The following is a 20,686-nucleotide window of genomic DNA, read 5'->3' as shown; positions in this document are numbered from 1 at the left end:
GTGGCTCACGCCTGTAATCCTAGCACTCTGGGAGGCCGAGGTGGGTGGATCGCTCGAGGTCAGGAGTTCGAGAACAGCCTGAGCAAGAGTGAGACCCCATCTCTACTAAAAATAGAAAGAAATTATCTGGACAACTAAAACTATATATATAGAAAAAATTAGGCGGGCATGGTGGCGCATGTCTGTAGTCCCAGCTACTCGGGAGGCTGAGGCAGTAGGATCGCTTGAGCCCAGGAGTTTGAGGTTGCTGTGAGCTGGGCTGACGCCACGGCACTCACTCTAGCCCGGGCAACAGAGCAAGACTGTCTCAAAAAATAAAATAAAATAAAATAAAAAATAAAAGTTTCAGCTCGACTTTCCTGCTCCGGTCACCCACAAGCACGCCAGCACCACCGCGCCCTCTCCACCCAGCCTCCCCCTCCACCTGGCACGTGCCCCTCACCTTCCAGGACATTCCTATGCCCTAGCTCCCTGTGCAGTCGTGGAAATGCTTTTCCTGCCTTCTCAGGGTGGTCTTCCTTCACCCTGCTGTCTGCTTGTCCAAACCTGTATCAGTCCTCAGCCTGAACTGGCGTACCCAGGGGGTGCAGACAGTAGAAAGGAAAGAAAGCTACAGATGCCACTGGTGGTCTCTGACCTGACATCTGAACTGTTCCCCCAAGGACCCAGAATATATGCCTGTTGGGGGGTGAGGGGACTACAGAGGACTGAGGTCCTCCAGAAGGCGGGTGGGCCCCCCGCAAACCCAGGGTCAAAGGGTGCTGTGTTAATTATTGGCTGTGCGGACCCAGGCAAGTCACCCACCCTCTCTGAGCCCTCATTTCCTCTGTCCTGACTTCCTTACACAATTCTCCCCGTGAGAATCCTATGAGCTACACGCTGTGAAATGGCTTTGTAAATGGCGCAGCCCTCCGCGGGTGGGGCACAGGGGTCACTGGGGATGATCAGACCTTCCAGAGCATTCCAGAAGGGCCCTGCTTGCCTGGCCTCACCCTCTCCTTTGCTCTCCGCACTGACTGTAGGTAGGTGTTTTCCTCACTCTTTTCCGCACTAACGGATTCACCTGTGTTATCTTTTCCACACGATTATAAGCATCTTAGGGACGGGGCCTTTGGCTGCATCTGGCTGTCTCTAAGGCATAGCTGGGCCCACAGAGCGACGCCTCCATCGTCAGCATCACCACCACCACTGTCCCCTCAGGTCACCTGGCCGGGGGGAGCTCCCAGGACCAGCAAGGCCAGGCCTGGCCAGCAGGGGGGCGGAGGGCACCCCCTAAGATCGACCCCCTGCCCACAGCTTCCTATTCTCGATCCATTTCCCTAGAGGGAATCTGCTATTGACGTCCTCTCATAATGTCCCGAAACCCACCCAATTCATCACTCCAGCCCTCGCTCCTGTCCCATCAGCTCCCCTGAGCATGTCTGGGTCAGGGGAGGAGGTCTGTCGGGGAGGGACGGGCCGAGTTCCTGACTGGGTGGCCGACCTTGCCTCGGGTTACCTCACGGGTGCCCCGCCGGGCTCCAGAGACCCCCACTCTAGCTCCCCTGCCCCTCCCCACCCACCCCATGGGCTCCAACTCAAGGTCTCCCTCTCCTGCCACCCCTTACCCCAGTCCACCCCTTCCCTGGGGCTCCTCCATGCCTGAGGGGAGTTGGCCTGCACCCGGTCACTTCCCACACATGGCCACGAGAGGCACAACAAAGACCCCAAGCCTGTGTCCCCTCCCTCAGACCCTCAGCCATTTCTAACTAGAGGGGCTCCCCCAGGATAAGGGGCAAAGCTGCCAGACACCCCGGGACTCCCTCCCCGCCACCAGGACAGCAGCCTGTGCTGTGAGTGCCTCTGTGACCTGGGAGGACCTGGCCCTCGGATGCAGCGCCGAGGATGAGGACAGGCAGAGATCGCTGTCTACGTGACGAAAAGCCCCTTGTCCTCTGGGGCAGCCGGAGGAGCAGGAGGGGTGGATTTCAGTGGCCCCTCGCCCTGAGGCCGGGGCTGTGTGCAGGGCTGTAACCTGCACAACCACAGGCACCCGCAGGCCTCCAGAGTGACCCCTGTAGGACCCCAAAGGCAGGATGAGGTCACAGCACAATCGCCAGCCTTTTGGCAGCCCCCTTCCTTGCAAAGGGAGGCAGGGAGGCCAGCCCCCCAGCACCAGCCCGGGCGCACTCACTGTATGCCTGTGTTGCTGTAGCAAGGGTGGTGGCAGATGCCCAGAGCCGGAGAGCCAGCAGCAGGATCCAGATCACCAGCATCTCCCAGGAGGGACCCTGGCAGCACCGTCTTCCCTCGTCAGGAGGGACCAAGAAGTGACAGCCTCCCAAAAAGGGACTGGCCATAAAAAGGACACCGGAGACCTTTGCCTTGAGGAAGGACAGTGCCTGGCCCAGGGTGGAGGTGAGGTGATGGCATGAAGTGGGTGGGGTATGGTGACCACAGGGAGTGGTGACAAAGGACAGCCTGTCAACCTCCTCCCCTCTGACTGCTGGAGCACTGACTGCCCTGAGCCAGGGTCTCCTCAGGGGAAGCCAGAGTCACAGTGGGGCAGGGCCAGAGGGAGGGATGGAGGCCACAGGTGTGACAATGAGCAATCGGTGCCAAGGGGCAGGGGCCAGCGAGAGGGGGCCATGGAGGGAGGGGCAGCCAACCAGAGGCCAGGCCACGTGAAGGGACCTCACCCTGCCCCACAGAAGCCTCTCTTTTGTCCAGCCTTTCTTCCCCACCACCCTGCCCAGATGGCCCTTCCATATTTCCAGTGCTTTCCCCCAGGGCCCAACCCCCTTCTCCTGGGTGGAGTGTCCACTCATACCTGAGACTTTATGGTCCTGGTCCCCACCTCTGGCCAGAGAGAGGTGAGGAAAGGCCACGGCCAGTCCCTGCCTAGGACAAAGGTTGCAGGGGCCTCTCCCAAACCCCCACCCAAAGAGCCAAGGGGACAAATTATTCCCGACCCTCCTTAGCTGCTCAGTTCCCCACAGCGAACAGGAGGGCCCACCCCAGCACAGACAGGCCCTGCTGCGAGTGCGTGTTTGCAGTCAGGGCTTGGGGGGCTCGAGGTGTTTGGGGAGGCCCATCCTCACAACAGGCCCCTGGCCCGGATAGCCCCACCCACCTCCCTGACCCAGCACCAGGGGTCTAATTCCACCCAAGCCCCAGCCCTAAGCTCCCAAGGGGCCCCATACCCACGGACTCCCTAACAAAATGGTTCCCCCCAATCCTATGTTCTCCACAAGGATAGTCATGGCCCCCGAGGGCTGCCCACAGACGCCTCCCTCCTCCCTCACCTGGAAGTCCCTGTTCTCCAACCAAGTAGGGTCCACCAGGGTGAAAAGGAGAGAGACAGAGCAGCTTCTTTTACAAAAATGGCTGTATTGTGTTTCCGTGGAGAACGGAGACTTGCCGACCTCTTGTCCCCAAAGCAGACCTTCCTGGCAAAGGAGGTTCAGGGCTTGGGGCTCAGAGGTTACTGCCGGGCTGGGGGTGACACCAGGGAGTGGGGGAGGGGGGAAGGTGGAGGGGATGGGAAAGGCAGCGGTAGGCGAGTGAAGAGGGAGGGTTGGGGAATGAGGAGGGAGGACTGAGGGGGCTTCCAGGGCTCGGGGCCCCACTTCCCCTCATCCTCAGGGACCTGGGCAACTCACGCCTTCCCCCCACCCACAGGGATGGGGCCCTTGGGGGCTAGGGGAAGGAGCAGAGCCTCAGAATGGGAGCTGGGGGGCTGGGGGTCTAAGACACAGAGGGTGTCCGTACCTCTCTAGGGACGGGGTTGGGGGAGGAGGGAGGATTTAGTGCTGGGGCTAAGGGAACAGGAAGGGGAAGGGGCACTGACTAAGCTGTGGGCTCAGAAGGGTAGACGATGTAAGGAATGAGAGCAAGGAGCTAGGCGAGGGTGGGCCTGAGACCGGGCACAGGACATGAGGACTGGGGGTACCGAGAGAGCCAATGGGAACATGGGGACTGGGGCAGAGAATTAATCAAGCAAGCCCACGTGGTTTTCACAATAACTAGGAGGTATCAAGATGAGCATGTTGTACCCACTTTACAGGTGAGGAAACTGAGGTTCGGAGAAGTCACTGACTTGCCCAAAGTCCCACAGCGGAAGAGTCTGGATGTGAACTGGGTCTCCAGGTTGGTTTTGGCCAAGTTGGGAGAAGGATGGGATTCAGGGGGGACAGTCTCGTTTTACCCAAGGGCCCCAGGAGCCTGGGCTGCACAAGTCCTCGAGCTGCTCTTGAAATGGACGCAGTGCAGATGGTTCCATCCTAGGCAGGACTCACAATGAGGAGGACGAGTTCACCTCAGGTCTCTGGATGTTCACCTGCCACAGAGTGGGAACAGGGAGCCACCAGCTTGGCTGGGGGGCCACAACCTCCCAATCCTAGCCCAGCCTCTGCCCTGGTGGGGGTCGGGGAGAGAATCTGGAACTGGAGCTGGGAGAGCGCTTAGGTGCCCCCTTAGCCCCCTCACCCTGATATTGGTGTCCACGTTCCCCAAGGCCACGCGGAAGTTTTCATCCTTGACTAGAGAGGGAAGAGAGGAGCGGAGGGGAGGACAGGGAAGGGAGAGGGGAGGGGGAACGTGAGGAAGGCCAGGCCTCAGGGCTCAGGAGCCAGCGCCTACCCTCCTGCCCTCTGCAGGAGGGGCTTGGGGGACAGGAAGCGTGGACACAAGCCCCCTAGAACCAGATATTCGTCGGTTCTCGCAGTGCTGCCCCAGGAAACCCCTACCCGCTTCCCCAGGAGGCGGGATTCACCTGTCTTGTCGTCCTCAAAGCCCATGTTCGAAAAAGTACCCACGTTGTCCTCATTCCAGGTCTCAAGCCACTTCCTGTCCTCCTCCCAGGACCTAGGTGGGGCCGCTGCGCGGTCAGGCAGGGCCGCCCCGTCTGGGGCCCTTTGCCGCCCCGCGCCCCCTCCGAGCCCGCGTACTCACCTGCCCGGGCGGCCGCCCCTCCTACGGCGGCTGCGCGCCAGCACGACACCCAGCGCGAGCAGCAGCAGCAGCAGCAGCGCCGCGGCCCCCGCCAGGCCCCCGATCAGCGCCCTCCAGCGGACAGCCACCTCGCAGCGCGGGCCGGAGAACCAGAGCTCGTCGGTGGAGAAGCACCTGGGGGCGCGCGCAGGCCTCAGACCCTCAGCACCTCCACGCCGGATCCGAGCGCGGGGCGGGGCTAGGGGGCGTGGGCGGGGTTGCGGGCGGGGCTCCCGCGCAGGGGCGGGGCCTCACCGGCACGCGGGACCGCTCCTCTCCAGGACGCACTGGCCCTGGTTGCAGTCGATGGCGCCGTCCACGCCCGACGTGCATTTGGTGACGCAGCGGAGCCGGTTCACCTCCACCAAGGGGAAGTAGAACTCCTCATAGCCCTTGGGTGCGGCGCGGCGGCAGATAGCTGGGGGTCGGGGAGGGGGTAATTAGGGACCTGAGAATGGCGACTCTGAAAACGCATGGGGAGGACTACATTTCCGAGGGTGAGTGTCGTGGGGTAGACCCTGGGATTAGATGAGAGGAAGGCCCTCATCCTCCCCTCACGGTCCCTGCGGGTCCTCCGTTGGAAACCGCTAGGGAGGCCCAGGAAGGGCAGCCCTGGGCCACATCACTTGCCTCCCCCAGAGGACTCCTCCCCACCCGCCTGTCCCTGGTGGGAGGGGCTGTGGCTGCCTGAGGCTACTCAGCCCTTTGCCGCACCCTCACCTTCCGGGGTCAGCTCTGTCATAGTGTTGTTGTTCACCTTGATGGAGTCAGGCTTAAAACACAGGGCTGTGGGGACACGGACACAGAAGGAATGACCGGGTCTCGTAACGGGGGTAGGGCCAGGAAGCAGGATGGGGATGGGGGACTGGAGGGCTCTCTCAGTGTGGGGGCTGTGGAGGCACCTCAGGGAAGACTCCTACTACCTCCCTCATCTCCCCCAATCACAGGGGTCTGCAGCCATCCTGGAAACGCTGCGCCTAATTGTCAGGGGGTTTCTTTCTCTGCACCAAGTCCTGGTGAGACCCACTCTAGCCCAGCCTTGGCCCCCTTGGATGTGGACCTGTGCCCCTTCTCCCAACCTGCCAGAGATGCCACGGGGCTGCGCCTGAGCCCCAAAGGCCCCTGACTGAGCTGGAGCTCCAGCCCCACCCTCCCTCCAGCTGTGCTCACTCTGTTTGTTGTGGCAGCTGTCCCCATCCTGGCTGGCATTCTGAAGCTCCTCTTTCAGGGCCATTTTCACCTTCTCGTACTCTCTGTCCAGCTGGGGGCTGAAGGACAGCTCCAGCAGGACCAGGTAGTCCACCACAATGCTGCCACTCCTGAAGGGTCAGGGGCTTTAGAGGGGGCCCAGGCCCAGGGCACATAGGTTCCTGGAGGGGCACCTCTGGGACCAACCACAAGGGCATGGGAAGGGGGCAAAGGTCATGAGGTGGGATGCCAGACACATCCTTTTCAGAAGGGGCTGCCAGCATCCCTGACTTGGTCAGCCTGGGAAGACAGGACAAGGAGTAATTGACTTTCGCTTCGTGTTGCATTGGGCTGCCACCAATCACGCTTCCCGGGCTCTCTGCCCCACTCTCATGCTGACCCACCCAGCAGAGCAGGGGCCAGCCAGAGGGAGGCCATGTCACCAGTCCAGACACCACCTCCCCACATGTCCCTGCAACCTCTCTCCTTCCAGGGTGCTGAAGAGGAGGGTGTCACTCCCCCCTACCAGGGAGAAATGGGCCCAGAAAATGATCACAAAACTACCCATGGAGTAACACCCTTGCATACTCCCTCCACCCATCTCTACGAAATCTGACACTTCCCAAAGCAAGGGACAGATTAGCCTTGCTTTGCACCCCTTTCCCCCACCTGACACTGCCTCCACATCCCCAGAAGAGTCTCGTACCTCAGGGACAGGATCTGCACATCCTTGAACCCCTGCACGTTTTGGTAAATCTTCTGCATCTGAAATGCCAAGGATCCCCTGGGCTTGTATCTGAACCTGCAGGCCTGAGGGCACTCAGGGGCCCAAGCCTAGGTCCGGGGGAGGACCCTTAAGTTCCCCTCCCCTCCCCCTCACCTGATTCCTGAAAGTGTTGCTGAAATCCCTGTAGGCCTTAGAAGTGTTGTCATTGAGGTCTGGGGAGAACTCCTGGTCGACAGACACCTCCATGCCCACTTCAGCGTCCACTTTGTCTGCACGCAGCATGCACAGCCCCGGTCACTGCACATCTGCCCCTGTCTGACATCACCACCACCACCATCCCTCCCCATGGACCCCTGCCACTGCCCTTTCCACGGTCCCTGAGGACTAACTGCACAGCAGCAGGGACAGAGGAGGAATTCAGGGATTCATTGTCTGGGAATGAGGGAGAGAAGTCAGGAGGGACTGCAGTTGGTATACAGCACACAGGACGTTCTGCAGTCAGGCTGTGGTCCTTCCCCGCCTGCCCCGTGGTGCGCAGAATGATGGCCCTCAAAGATGTCTATGTCCTGATCCCCAGAACCTGCGGGTATGTTATACCGCATGTCGAGGGAGAATCAAGGTTGCAGATGGAATTACCTTGCTGATCAGCTGACCTTAAAATGAGAAAATTAACGTCACCTATCTGGGTGGGCCCTTGTAAACACAAGTGTCCTTAACAGTGGGAGAGGAAGGCCACTGGACACGAATATAGCTCCAAACAGCCCAGATCTCCTCCTCTAAGGAAGAGGCCCCAGGAGGGAGTGTGGTCCCAGTCACCTCCTGAAGGATGGAGAGGAGGCATGGTAGGAGGCAGTGGAGGACATGGGAGAGACGGCAGGAATGGAAGGATCAGGCAAAATGGCATGGGTGCCTCCAGGCCACACACAGAGCTGGACCCAGGGAGCACCGATGGCACCTCCAGGAGGAAGTGCAAAGGGCATGGCTCTGGCAACTCACCCAGATCTATCTGTTCCACAGCAAACTCGCAGCTGGAGCCATAGAAAGTGCTGGGACACTGGCACTTGAGGCCATCCCATGTGCCACCATTCTGACACCTGATCTCCTGGAACTGACAGCGGTCCCCAGAGTACCCCGGGAGACAAAGGCACAGGCCTTGTTCCCAGGTGCCACCATTGTCACAGGTGCCTGGGAAGCACAGGAAGAAAGGGAAGTTCAGGATAGAGCCTGACCCTGGTGACACAGGAATTTAGCAGGGGAGGGAGGAGAGGAGACAGGGAGGCAGGAGGTCCAACCTGGGGTAGTGGTCAGCCTTGTCTGTGTGGTCATCTGGGAAGTGGTCGAAGTTGTCTTGGGTGACGTAAGGGTGGTGGGAGTCTGGGTGGTAGGCACCACTGTTGCTGAAGTCCTCGTGATTAGTGGGGTGGGGTGTGTCAACTTGCTTGAAGTCGTCGTGGCAGTTGGACTGTGTGGCTTCATGGTGAGACCAGGCATGCGTGGGGGGGTTGCCAAGCTGGTGCTCAGCCAGGTCTCACTGGTGGGTGTGTGGGTGCTCGTCAAAACTGGGCTCATGGGAACGGTCCCAGTGCCATTAGTTGGGATGATGGCAGGCTCACTTTCCAGAGCCATGGGAGTAGAAGTGCCCATGGTTGTAGGAAGGGCAGTTTTCGTATTGGTGGAACTAGGAGAGGTGACCATTTCAGTAGTAAAGGGGAGGACGGATAACGGGGTGGTGGGAGGAGAAGTAACTTCACTGCTGGGACCAATTTCAACACACGGAGTTGTGGGAGAGGTAGGGACTATGGTGATGGTTATAGTTTCTGAACAGGGTGTAGTGGAAGGAAGAGAAATATAAGAAAAGGGGGTTGTTTTAGTGGGAGTTGTGGTCACAGAGGAGATGGTGGGAGAAGTTCTGGTAGTTGCAGATGAAGACAGAGTAGGAAAAGCTGGGACAGAAGAAGAGCCTAGATTTTCTGTACTGGACACGTATGGGGAGGAAGGAGGAGAGTGAAATGTAGTGGTGAGCGCTGTCCTTGAACTGGTGGAGAACAGAGAAGATGACATTATTATGGTGGGTATCGAAGACAAGATGATTGTACCGAAAGACGTGGTTATTGCATTTATAGACGTACTCATCCTAGTAAAAGATAGACTGGTGTACTGACTTGTAGATGTGAGTGAAGTTTGCATGGAGGGGGATGACAGAGAAGTTTTCAGAGTGAACAAATGTGTGCTTGCGCTACGGACATGTGGCATTGACATGATGGTGCTGCCATCGGCTAATGGAGTAAGAGTGTGAACAGAGGAGATGGAGGAATCTGTGCTGTCAAGGGCAAGGGTGGTGGGTACCTGAGATGTCTGAGTCCCTATGTTAGATGTCAATATAGGAGGTGTATGGCTTGACAGTGAGGTGTCAGATGTGACTGCCATACTACTTCTCCAAGTGGGCCTGGGGACAGAGGTTGTGCTCACAAGGGATGTTGACTCTGTGTGCTGGATAGTGGGGGAAGATGGAATGGTATTTGTGGGGGCGGCTGATGGACTGGGACCAAGGGGTGTTGAGGTGAGTTCTCTAGTTGTAGTCAACAAATTAGTGGGTCCCACAGTAATAGTTGTCAGTGTTGGGGTAGGGATGTCTGAACTCAAAGCAGAAGGGGTCATGGTCGTAGAGGTCTGCAGGGTCCCCGCAGTAGTGGGAGGTGAGGCAATGGCAGTGGTGGATGTGCTGACTGTGGAGGAGATATCTAAGGAAGTGAAGCTGGGAACACTGTGTGGGGTGGACAGGGTGACTGTTGTTACCAAGTCTGTTTCTGTGGTTTGGAGAGAGGGAGAGGGGGATGTGAGAGGCGTCGTGGTAGATTTTGTGTCTGTCACAGTGGTTGTAGAGGTGATGTCAGTCCTGGAGTGTGTGACAGGGCTAGTGGGAAGGTTGGGGTACGTAGTGTCAGATGTAGCTGTAGACCTGCTGTTGGTAGTAGGGCGTGTGGTCAGCAAGGTAGACACAGGGATGCTGAAGGTCTCCGTGGTCCCACTAGTAACAGTTTCTGTGCTTGAGACACGTGTAGAAGATGGGATCCTACTGGTAGGTGATGTTAAAAGATTGGTGGTTGTGGGAGGAGACCTGGTGGCTGTCCCTGAAGGGACTGTGGTTGTGGGAGTGGCTGAGAAAGTGACAGGGGGAGTAGAAGTAATATCTGTCTTGAGAGAACCCGTGGAAACATCAGTGGGGGAAGTCAGCATGGTTTTCCCAGTGGATGTGGCTCTAGGGCTGGTGAAGGTGGACGGGCCTGTGACTGTGGGTGCCACAGTGGACAGAGGTGTTTCCATAGTTGAGGATGTTGTGAGTGTGTTGGTAGTGCTGAGTGTGGGGATGGATCCAGATGTTGTGTGGAGTGTGTGGGTGGTGGCCACAGTTAAGGGGACACTCTCTGAGGGAGTGCTGCTGGCAGTTGTGGAAGAGGGGAATGCAGATGTGACTGGAACTCCTGTAGTGAGAGAACTTGTTGGAAACTTCTCGGTACTTGTGAGAATAGTTCTCACAGTGCCAGTTGTGGTTGGGGTCGTGCTAACAAGGGATGTGATTTCTGTGTTCTGGATGATTGGAGAGGATGGGGTAATATTGGTGGTAGTTGCTGAGGTACTGGGAACAGTGGGTGTTGAGGTGACGTTTGTCAACATGGTCAATGAAACCGTGGTGCCCACAGATGAGGGGGTGATAGTTGTCAGTGTTGGGGTAGCCATGTCTGTACTTAGAGTAGATGGGGTCACAGTTGGGGAAGTCACCTGAGTCCCTCCAGTGCTGGGAGGTGAGGTGATGGCAGTGGTGGATGTGCTGACTGTGGAGTAGATGTCTGAGGAAGTCAAGCTGGGTGTGCTATGTGGGGTAGACAAGGTGACTGTTGTTGCCAAGTCTGTGGTAGCAGTCTTGGCTGTCCCTGTGGTTTCCAGAGAAGGAGAGGAGGGCATGAGAGAGGTGGCAGTGGATGATGTATCTGCCAAAGTGGTCAGAGAGGTGATGTCACTCGCGGAGTGTGTGACAGGGCTAGTGGCAATGTTGGGGTATGGGGTCTCAGATGTAGGTGTAGACCTGGCATTGGTAGTAGGCACTGTGGTTACCAAGGTAGCTAGAGCAGTTGACAAGGTGTCTGTGGTCCCACTGGTGACAGGTTCTATGCTTGGAACATGTGTAGAAGGAGAAATCCTACCGGTGGGTGCTGATAAAACATTGGTGGTTGTGGGAGGGGAGCTGGTGGTTGTCCCTGAAGTCACTGTGTTTGTGGGAGTGGTTGAAAAAGTGACAGGGGGAGGAAAAGTAATATCTGTCTTGAGAGAATCCGTGAAAACTTCGGTGGTGGGAGTCAGCGAGGCTTTCCCAGTGGATGTGGCTCTAGGGCTGGCGAAGGTGGACGGACCTGTGGCTGTGGGTGCCACAGTGAACAGAGGTGTTTCCATTGTCGTGGATGTTGAGAGTGTGTTGGTAGTGGTGAGTGTGGGGATGGATCCAGATGTTGTGTGGAGTGTGTAGGTTGTGGCCAGAGTTGAGGAGACACTCTCTGTGGGAGTGGCGCTGGCAGTCATGGAAGAGGGGAATGCAGATGTGACTGGAATTCCTGTAGTGAGGGAACTTGTCGGAAAGTTCTCAGTACTTGTGAGAGTAGTCCTCATAGCGGGAAGTGTGGTCGGGGTCGTGCTAACACGGGATGTGATTTCTGTATTCTGGACGGTTGGAGAAGATGGGATGATGTTGGTGGTAGTTGCTGAGATACTTAGATGAGTTGGTGTTGAGGTGAGGTCTGTCAACATGGTCAATGAACCCGTGGTGCCCAGGGATGGGTGGGTAATAGTTGTCAGTGTTGGGGTAGCCATGTCTGTACTCGGAGTAGATGGGGTCACGGTTGGGAAAGTCACCTGAGTCCCCCCAGTGCTAGGAGGTGAGGAGATGGCAGTGGTGGATGTGCTGACTGTGGAGTAGATGTCTGAGGAAGTCAAGCTGGGTGTGCTATGTGGGGTGGACAGGGTGACTGTTGTTACCAAGTCTGTGGTAGCAGTCTTGGCTGTCCCTGTGGTTTCCAGAGAAGGAGAGGAAGGCGTGAGAGAGGTGGCAGTGGATGACGTATCTGCCAAAGTGGTCAGAGAGGTGATGTCCATCGTGGAGTGTGTGACAGGGCTAGTGGTGAGGTTGGGGTACGGGGTCTCAGATGTAGGTGTAGACCTGGCATTGGTAGTAGGCACTGTGGTTACCAAGGTAGCTAGAGCAGTTGATAAGGTGTCTCTGGTCCCACTGGTGACTGGTTCTGTGCTTGGGACACGTGTAGAAGGAGGAATCCTACTGGTGGGTGGTGTTAAAACATTGGTGGTTGTGGGAGGGGAGCTGGTGGTTGTCCCTGAAGTCACTGTAATTGTGGGAGTGGTTGAATAGGTTATGGGGGGAGTAGAAATAATATCTGTCCCGAGAGAATCTGTGGAAACTTCAGTGGTGGGAGTCAGCGACATTTTCCCAGTGGATGTGACTCTAGGGCTGGCGAAGGTGGACAAGCCTGTGGCTGTGGGTGCCACAGTGGACGGAGGTGTTTCCATAGTTGTGGATGTTGAGAGTGTGTTGGTAGTGGTGAGTGTGGGGATGGATCCAGATGTTGTGTGGAGTGTGTGGGTGGTGGCTGGAGTTGAGGAGACAGTCTCTGTGGGAGTGGTGCTGGCAGTCGTGGAAGAGGGGAATGCAGATGTGACTGGAATACCTGTAGTGGGGGAACTTACGGGCAAGTTCTCAGTACTTGTGAGAGTAGTTCTCACAGTGGGAGTTGTGGTCGGGCTCGTGCTAACAAGGGATGTGATTTCTGTGTTTTGGATGTTTGGAGATGATTGGATCTTATGTGTGGTGCTTGCTGAGGTCTTGAGAGCAGTGGGTGTTGGGGTGAGGTCTGTGATCGTAGTCAGCGAAGTAGTGGTCCTTACAGGTGTGGGGGTGACTACTGGTGTTATTGTAGAGATGCTTGTTCCAGGAGTCGGTGTGATTTGAGTTGTGGATGTCTCCTGGGGACTCAAGGTGGTGGCAGGTGAGGTTAGGGCAGTGGGGGAGGTGTGTGAAGGTGCAGAAGACAGAAGCCCACCAGTGGGTATGGTTACGATGCTGGTTGGCATTGGCGTAGAGCTGGTGGCTGTGGAAGAACTCACACTATTGGTGGGTGTGCTTGATGAAATGATGGGGGAAGTAGGTGTACGTTCCGGGGTGAGAGTTTCTTGCGGGATGTCACTGGTAGGTGTTGCAGGTGTTGTTATCGCCCTGGTGACGGTGGTGGAATGGGTGGTGGCGGTCTCTGTTTTCAATGTACCACTGGTGTTAGGGAATGAAGTTGGAACAGTGGCTGTTGTGATCAGGGCGGTCCTGGTGGGAGGGGATAAAATGTTATCCGTTCCTGTTGTTAAGAAGGTTTTCGTGGTATCTAGAGAAGAGGTAGTGGCAGAGATGGGAGTAATTTCTGGGGTGGAGGACTTGGTTGTGTGGACACTTGCAGGGCTCAGGGTTGTCCTTCTTGTGGTTCCAGTTGTAGAGGAGATCATGGTGTGGAGGGTTGTGTCCGTGGCTGTGACAGAGGAGGAGGGTGGGGCTGTGGCTGTGTTGGTGGTGGGAGATGTCATGGCTGAGGTCACTTTCTCAGTGGTGGTAATAGGGGAAGTGCTGGTGACGCTTGTGGCTGGCCTGTGTGTCACGGGACTGGGGGTGTAAGAGCTGGTGAAGGACGCCTGGGTCACAGTCACACAGGTGGTGGTGGGGTAGGAGGTGGTGACTGTGAAAGTCGTTGGATATACGCACTCCATGGTGGCTGCATAGACAAAGACGGTGGGTGGGGCGGTTTCAACCCTGAAGACAAACTTGGACGGCGGGATTGTTGAGGTGCTGGAATCGATTGGAGATTGGATCAATGTTTCAGAAATGGGCTTATCATGAGGGTAGGTGGTGAGAGGGGTGAGTGTGTTTTCCCTGTTGCCAGGAGCGGGGGAAGAGGGCTGGGGGGGTCTGAGTGCCGCGTGGGCTGCATCTGCCCTGGGGGGAAGCGCGTGGGAGGTGGCCGTGGCCGTGGATACGGTTCCTGTATTGGTGGCAGAACAGAGGAGTGTGCTGGTGAATCTGCAGGCCATTTTTGTCACAGCACATCATGCAGGTTACAGACACATGTCACAGAGGGTGGGATGTGCCACGCTCATGCCCCCACCCGAGGCAGTTTGGAGCCCACCTACTCGGTTCTGGAACCCACCTACCATCTACTCTCTGGGGAGCAGTGGGGAGCCCTCAGCCCCTCCCTGGCCTTGTCTACGTGGCAGCCCTCCTGTGCTCCCCCTCCATCTGCTCCTCCCTCTCCTCCCCCTGCTGCCTGGGGTCCTCCCCCCACCCCTGCCCTCTGCTGGGAGAGAGAAAACCCAGCCAAGACTCCACCAGGGGACAACCAGCCAGAGGGGGCAGCTGTGTAGAGAACACCAAAGGGGAAAAGAGATGGAGCTCAGCCTCTGCTAGGATTGAGGGACATGGACCGAGGACCACACTGAGAGGCTGAGAGATGGGACAGACAAGGAAGCTTCCAGAAAGAGTTGCATCAGCCGGCAGGCATGAGTCCCCAGGACCTTAAGGTTTAGTGGTGAGTGTTAATCACAAAAATAGACATTTTATATAACTATTCTATTTCAGCCACTGGATTAATTAGTTTACCAACCTGAACCCCCTCACTGTATAGATATCAGGGAGCTGGCTGTGCCGGGGGTGAGGGGACAGAGGAAGGCAGAGGCAGCCCAGTGGAAGTGCAGGGAGGGAGAGGCCAGTGTGGGTGACAGAAGGGCCAAAGCAGGAAGAGCACTCCTCTGGGGAGCGGTGACTCCTGCCCCCCTCATTCTGCTGTGTGACTCTGCCACCTGCTCAGCAGACAGGGCAGCAGCTGTCCTTGTCCCCTCCCGCCTCGCTTCGCCTGCACCCTGAGCTCCGAGCTGCCCCTCCTCCACTCCCTGAGGCCCTAGAGCCACCCTCCACACCCCAGCCCCTCCCGCCTCTCCTCTCACCTGCGGCCCCTGGGGGGCTCCTGAGCATCCAGAAGAGGCCGAGGAGCCCAAGCAGCTGCATGGGCCTGGTGGGCAGGGCAGCCCGAGGGGCTGGAGGCAGAGCCAGTGCCAGAACCCGGACAGCAGCAGGGAGGTGGCACCCAGCTCCGGGTGAAAGTGATGGTTACCTGCCCTGCTAGGCGAGAGAACTGAGCACAGCCTCACCTTTGCCCCGCCCCACCTCACCCCTTTTCTCTCCACCCCTTCCCCTTCCCCTCCGCTGGCCTTCAGCGCTGTGGGACACAAGCCGTGGGGTGTCAGGCAGGAGAGCTGCTGGTGGCCCAGCCCCCAGCCTGCCTGTCCCCAGGCGCCTTCCCTGGAGGCTGCCCTTCCTCCCCCAAGCCCCCATAGAGACACGCTTGGCGGAGGGCTTGGACTCTGGAGTGTGGGCCGGTTCGCGCAGCCTCTACCTGGTTTCGGTTTCTCCTGCGGGGTCCAGGGTAGAGCTTGCTCTCCTTCAACTCCCGCCTGTCCCTGTCTTGCCTTCGCTCTATCCTGCCACCGGCAGGACCCCACAGCCAGACAAAGTAACACAGAATTCAATCCAAAGTCATTTTAATATCTAAAGAGTCAAAGCAGGTCCCAGAATAGGAAATACAGATGACCAAAGGAAACAAACAAAAATAAGAGTTTTTATTTTTTTTCTTTTTTAAAAAAAAAAAATTTTACTACTTTTTATTCTTTTTTTTGTCTTTTTTTTTTTTTTGCTTTTCTATTTCCTTTTTTTTTCTTTCTTTTCTCTTTCTTTCTTTACTTTCAAGTGAACCCAAAAAAATAAGAGTTTTGACTTAGCAAATTTTTTGACCTTCGTAGATAACTAGTTGCTTCCTAGCAACTATTAGGAAGTGTGAGCCCATCCAGTCTGGGCACGGGTGTGAAGAAGAAATGTTCTTACCCAGCTGATGGGAGTGTGAGTGGGTTGGGTTGCTTGAAAAGGGCAATTTGATGATATCCACTAAAACTTTAAATGCATGCCCTAGGACTGCCATCCCACGCTCCATCTGTGTGTCCAAAAAGCACCTCAAGGAGGCATTCACAGGGATGTGTATTGCCAACCGCTTTATTGCAATGATTGTTTCAATCCAGAAAGACTAAGGGATAGTCAAGCTATGGAACCCTCTGCTTAAGTCAGAAAGAATGGTATTATCCTGGAGAGACACCCGCAGTGTCTTGTTACGTGAAACCAGCAACATGGTTTGGTTGGACACAGGACACACATACATCTATATATATGTAAGTGCTTTCAAACTTTGGGAGGGGCGTCACCTACCCAGCAACAAGTTTGAGGTTAGCTCTGAGAAGGACAGGGAATTTTCGTCCCTTCTCCACTGTGCTAAGCCTTGGCCTGTGCAGACTGGAACGAACACTGACGCAGTTTCTAACAGCCCACGCCCGCAGCCCTAGGATGACCCCAGCCTCCCTTAAAGAGCTTGCCTGAGAAAGTTCAAGGCTGCCAGAAGAATTTCCTGGTTTTCCAGCCAACACCTGAGAACAGGCCCCTGTCTCCCAGCTCTGCGGGAGGGGAAGAGTCCATAAGGCCACTTGGCAAACCCAGATGGGTTTCACAGGGCCATCCCCTCTTCCTACTCTTTGTAACGTTTCACTTCCCTGCCTCTACTGATCCTCCCGCCCCCTCCCCATTTCTGTTCTCCCCTTAAGACACCCAGTCACCTCTGTACAGGTCAAACTTCAGTTCACACCGGACCCTTTCCCTGTTGCAGTAGTTATTATTGATTAAATCTGTCCTTAGCACTTTAGCTAGCCTCGGGCTTTGCTCATCTCTGACAACTTGGAGACTATGTTATGTGTTTGAAGGTAATGGAAAAATAATTTTAACCCTCAAATAATGCGGGCTGCTGCCTCGTCCACTATGAAGCTCAAGTTCAGCCAAGACGTGACTTTCACATGATGGGAATTCAGACCAGGAGGTGACCTCAGCCTTGGCGAGGGTGGGCAGAGGGGGCTGGAGGGGGGTGACTGCAGCAAAGACTACAGTCCCGGGGGAAGCATTTCAAGGCAGACGTCAGACTGCCAACCTCACCACAATTGGGGGTTTCTCTTAAAAAACAAGAATACGAAATTATGAACATAAAATGAGGTCTGATCCTCGCTAAGGGAAGAAGCTTTGCAGAGAGGAGCGCTAAAAATCCTCCTCTTCCCCGTGGGCCCAAGCCTGGGGAAGGGCCAGGGGGTGCAAAAGCAGCCAGTGAACTCCGAGGCCCAGAGGTCCTTCAGGAGCTGTGACTGTCCCTCTCATGTCTCTTGGGTGTCCCCCTACCCCCGCCGGCTTTATCCAGAGTCCCTGGAGGGATCCCAAAGGAAAGGCTTGGTGCATAGCCACCAAGCGATGCTGGCTGCTCTGAAATCAAAATCCGGGGAATACATGATACTGACCCGGCCTCAGAGGGTATGCGGCCAAGTTGGGGAAGTAGGTGGAGGAATAAAAAGAGAAAGTGTCCAGATGAGGTGGTTCTGGAAGCCAAACAATGACATCATTGGCACAGCTCAGTGGGGGGAGAAGACAGGGGTCTGGGCCACTCTTAGGGTCCTCCTCGTCAATTTCATAAGACATTTGACCAATTTGCCCAGTATTAAGATCTTTGTTTTCAAAAAGTTCTGTTGCCTGTAGTCCCAGCTACTCAGAAGCCTGAGGGAGGAGGATCCTTTGGAGCCCAGGAGTTTGAGGCTGCAGTGAGCTATGATGATGCCACTGCACTCCCACCTGGGCAACAAAGCGAGACTCTGTCTCTAAAAAAAAAAAAGAAAAGGAAGTGTTGTTGCTGTTTTTCAGAGCAGTCTCCATGGAGACCACTGGAGCCACTTGGCCAAGCCTCAGGGCTGCCCAAGATGCTGCAAACAAAGCTAGGCGATCAAACACCGTTAAATGCTGTCACTTCGCTGGGAACGCAGACTTGAAAGGGTCCCTGTTGTAAGGAGCACCAGGCTTCTGGGGAAGCAGCTCCCTGCTCCCTCCCCATCGCCGCTTCTCTTTCATCCTCCTCCCCTGCTCCTGCCACCAGGCCTCCTGGCCTCAGGCTTTGCCCGTCTCCTACCCTGCAAATGCCCTCTCCATCTCTCTGCCTCTTCCTCTCAGCCTTGAAAATCCACCTGTCCTGTACAGTTCTGCACCCGTCTCACCTCTGCCAGGAAGCCAGGTGGGATCAGGACGTGACTTCTCCCACTCTGAAACTGATGGTGTTCATTACCGATATCACTCCCATGCCGCTGCCTTAGCATTTATGGGCTGGGAGCACAGTCCTTTCAATGCCTGCCCAGAGGGGAAAGGGAAAGGTGACGTCTCTGCACTCTGAGCTGGGGCAGTGGCCACTCTGCCTCCAGAGCCAGGGGAGCCCCAGCCCCACTCAGGGAGGAGGTGGAAAAGCTGAGACTGCGGGGGTCCTCTTGCTGCCGTCCAGAAATGCCCCCATGCCCACGTGGGGGCGCTGGAGAGGACCGAGGAGAAAGAGTGCTCTTACGGGGTCGAGAGGCGCTGCTGTGAGTGTCAGATGCGGCCTGTCTGTAGGCTGCCCACGCACAGCTGAGACCCAGAGGTGGCTCCAGAAATGAATGCAGTCCCAGCCAGAGCTCAAGACAGACAAGAGGGCCACTGGGGGGGAAGGAAGGGGCAGACGTGGGAAGACCAGAGCTGAGGCTGGAGCGGGTGGCCCCATCATCAGTGACACCCACCTGGCACCTCACTCCACAGTCTGGTGACACTAAGTGGGGTTCATGGGAAGTCAGTGGGGGGTACTGGCCTCTCTCCAATGCCCCACTCTCATCACAGGTACCTGCAGGAAGATGTAAATCCGGGGAAGTACAGGCTGGGACCATCCCCCAAATGTCAAGGACTAGGGACAACATGTCAAAAGTAGGACCAGGAAATAGGTCAGTCCTTCTCCCCCACCCCTAGGAGTGGAGTTCGGGGGGAGTTGGGAATGTTGGGCCACTGTGTGATTATCTGAATAGTCGCTGCAATTGTCACAGATGGTGTCAGGTGCTGGGAGTCAGGAGAGCTGTCTCTGCAGTTAGGGAGCGTACTGGTTGGTAGGGGCCATTGATCTGCTGCTGGCAGATGAAAAGCTGCTACTTGGCTTTGAGACCAAAGAGAGGGTTGGTATAGCAGTCAGGACGTGTCAGGTTATGCTGAGGTAACAAACAATCCTAAAGGCTCTGTGGCTGACAACAGCAAAGGTTTATTTCTCACTCCTGCCACGTGGCCATCTCAATGTCTGTGCCATCCTCCAATGCTGTTTTCACTCTGGGACCCGGGCTGGTGGAGCACATCCTGTCGGAGACATTGCCAGTCTCAAGGCAGTGGAAAGTGACAGATGGCCAGACCACTAGCTGGCTCCCAGAGCTTCTTTCCAGAGATGATGTGTATCCCTTCCACCCACATTTTATTGGCCAAAGCAAGTCACGGGGTTGCCCTGGGTATATTACTAAAATACTATCAGGGAGAGGCCCTGCAAGGCAGGCAGGGAGGTGTGATCCACCCCAAGGAGGGAAAGTAGTATTTTCAACAATAACACCATCTAGGACAGCTGGGATCCTGGCAGGGTTATGCTAATCAAGATTCCCTCAGTGACAATGGCAGGCAGGATGGAACCCCTGGTGGGTCTTTGTGTGCCCTGCAAATGGAGATGGTCTGGAGATGCAAGAATTAATTAGAAGGCTCAGTTGGGGTGCTGGTGGGTGAACCCAGTATTGAAGGATGTTGGAGAACTGCCTGGAGGTTAAGGAGAGTAAACCCGGTACTGAAGAGACTGGACACTGTCGCATGTTAGGAAAGGGAGGTGTCCTCCAGGATTGGGGGCATCTGGTGGGTGCTTGTACAAGTACTGGAAGTGGCTCCTGTCCATCGGAAGGAGGCAGTTGCAGCACAGGGTCCTTTGTCTATACCTGGGGAGGTGTGAGAAGCAGAGATGGTAACAACTGGTGTCACTTCTGGACACTTTGTAGAAGAGATGAGACAGTGATGTTTTGGTATTAGTAGGAGGTGATAGAATGGGATATTTCACATCTTAAAATCAAGGTAGAGTAATATTGAGAAGAAAAATCAATTCACAGAGGAATATATGCAGTATAACTCCATTTACATGAGTTTTTAAAAGGCTAATCTAAGCAATGTTTTGATTAGGGGTACATATATATATATATATATAGTAATTCTACAAATAAAATCAAAGTAACAGGCTGGGCGCAGTGGCTCACGCCTGTGATCCTAGCACTCTGGGAGGCTGAGGAGGGAAAATCGCTTGAGGTCAGGAGTTCCAGACCAGCCTGAGCAAAAGAGATACCTCGTCTCTACTAAAAATAGAAAAAATTAGCCAGGCATGGTGTTGCGTGCCTATGGTCCTACCTACTGGGAAGGCTGAGGCAGGAGGATTGCTTGAGCCCAGGAGTTTGAGTTTGCTGTGAGCTGGGCTGATGTCATGGCACTCTAGCCTGGCCAGATGACAGAGCGAGACTCTGTCTCAAAAAATAATAATAATAAACAATAGATCCATAAAACAATGCAAAAGCCAGACATAGATCTCATTATTTTAATATACAACAAAGGTGGAACTTAATTCAGATGAAAGAATGGTTTGTTTAATAACAACTGAGGACTGTCCACATAGCAGAAAATAAAGTTGGATCTTTATCTTACAACATTAAATCTGAAGCAAAGTAAATGAAAGACAGAAGAAAAAAACACTTAAAAATCCTAGAGGAGGC

General features: G+C 55.5%; 1 protein-coding gene across 4 annotated transcripts; it reads right to left on the bottom strand.

Annotated features, from left to right (window-relative positions):
* Nucleotides 1–3,349: 3,349 nt before the first annotated feature.
* Nucleotides 3,350–15,090, bottom strand: MUC3A (mucin 3A, cell surface associated). 4 transcript variants are annotated; one of them, XM_045541487.1, is made up of 12 exons: nt 14,930–15,090; nt 8,179–13,971; nt 7,883–8,071; nt 7,040–7,155; nt 6,866–6,924; nt 6,142–6,290; nt 5,692–5,757; nt 5,227–5,389; nt 4,933–5,106; nt 4,754–4,845; nt 4,468–4,520; nt 3,350–4,318 (listed from the first exon to the last, which is right to left on the bottom strand). In XM_045541487.1, the coding sequence occupies exons 1-12, from the start codon at nt 14,988–14,990 to the stop codon at nt 4,274–4,276; spliced, it is 6,960 nt and encodes a 2,319-aa protein (XP_045397443.1). In that variant the 5' UTR covers nt 14,991–15,090; the 3' UTR covers nt 3,350–4,273. The 4 variants fall into 4 exon arrangements, 2 of the variants coding, with proteins under 2 accessions (XP_045397443.1, XP_045397444.1); XM_045541488.1 differs by lacking the exon at nt 4,468–4,520; XR_006733203.1 differs by lacking the exons at nt 3,350–4,318; nt 4,468–4,520; nt 4,754–4,845; nt 4,933–5,106 and having other exon boundaries at nt 5,300–5,389; nt 6,142–6,459.
* Nucleotides 15,091–20,686: the final 5,596 nt, after the last annotated feature.

The sequence above is a fragment of the Lemur catta genome, chromosome 2 (assembly GCF_020740605.2).
Source record: "Lemur catta isolate mLemCat1 chromosome 2, mLemCat1.pri, whole genome shotgun sequence".
Taxonomy (NCBI): Eukaryota; Metazoa; Chordata; class Mammalia; order Primates; family Lemuridae; genus Lemur; species Lemur catta.
This window is presented reverse-complemented; position numbering and strand designations above follow the sequence as displayed.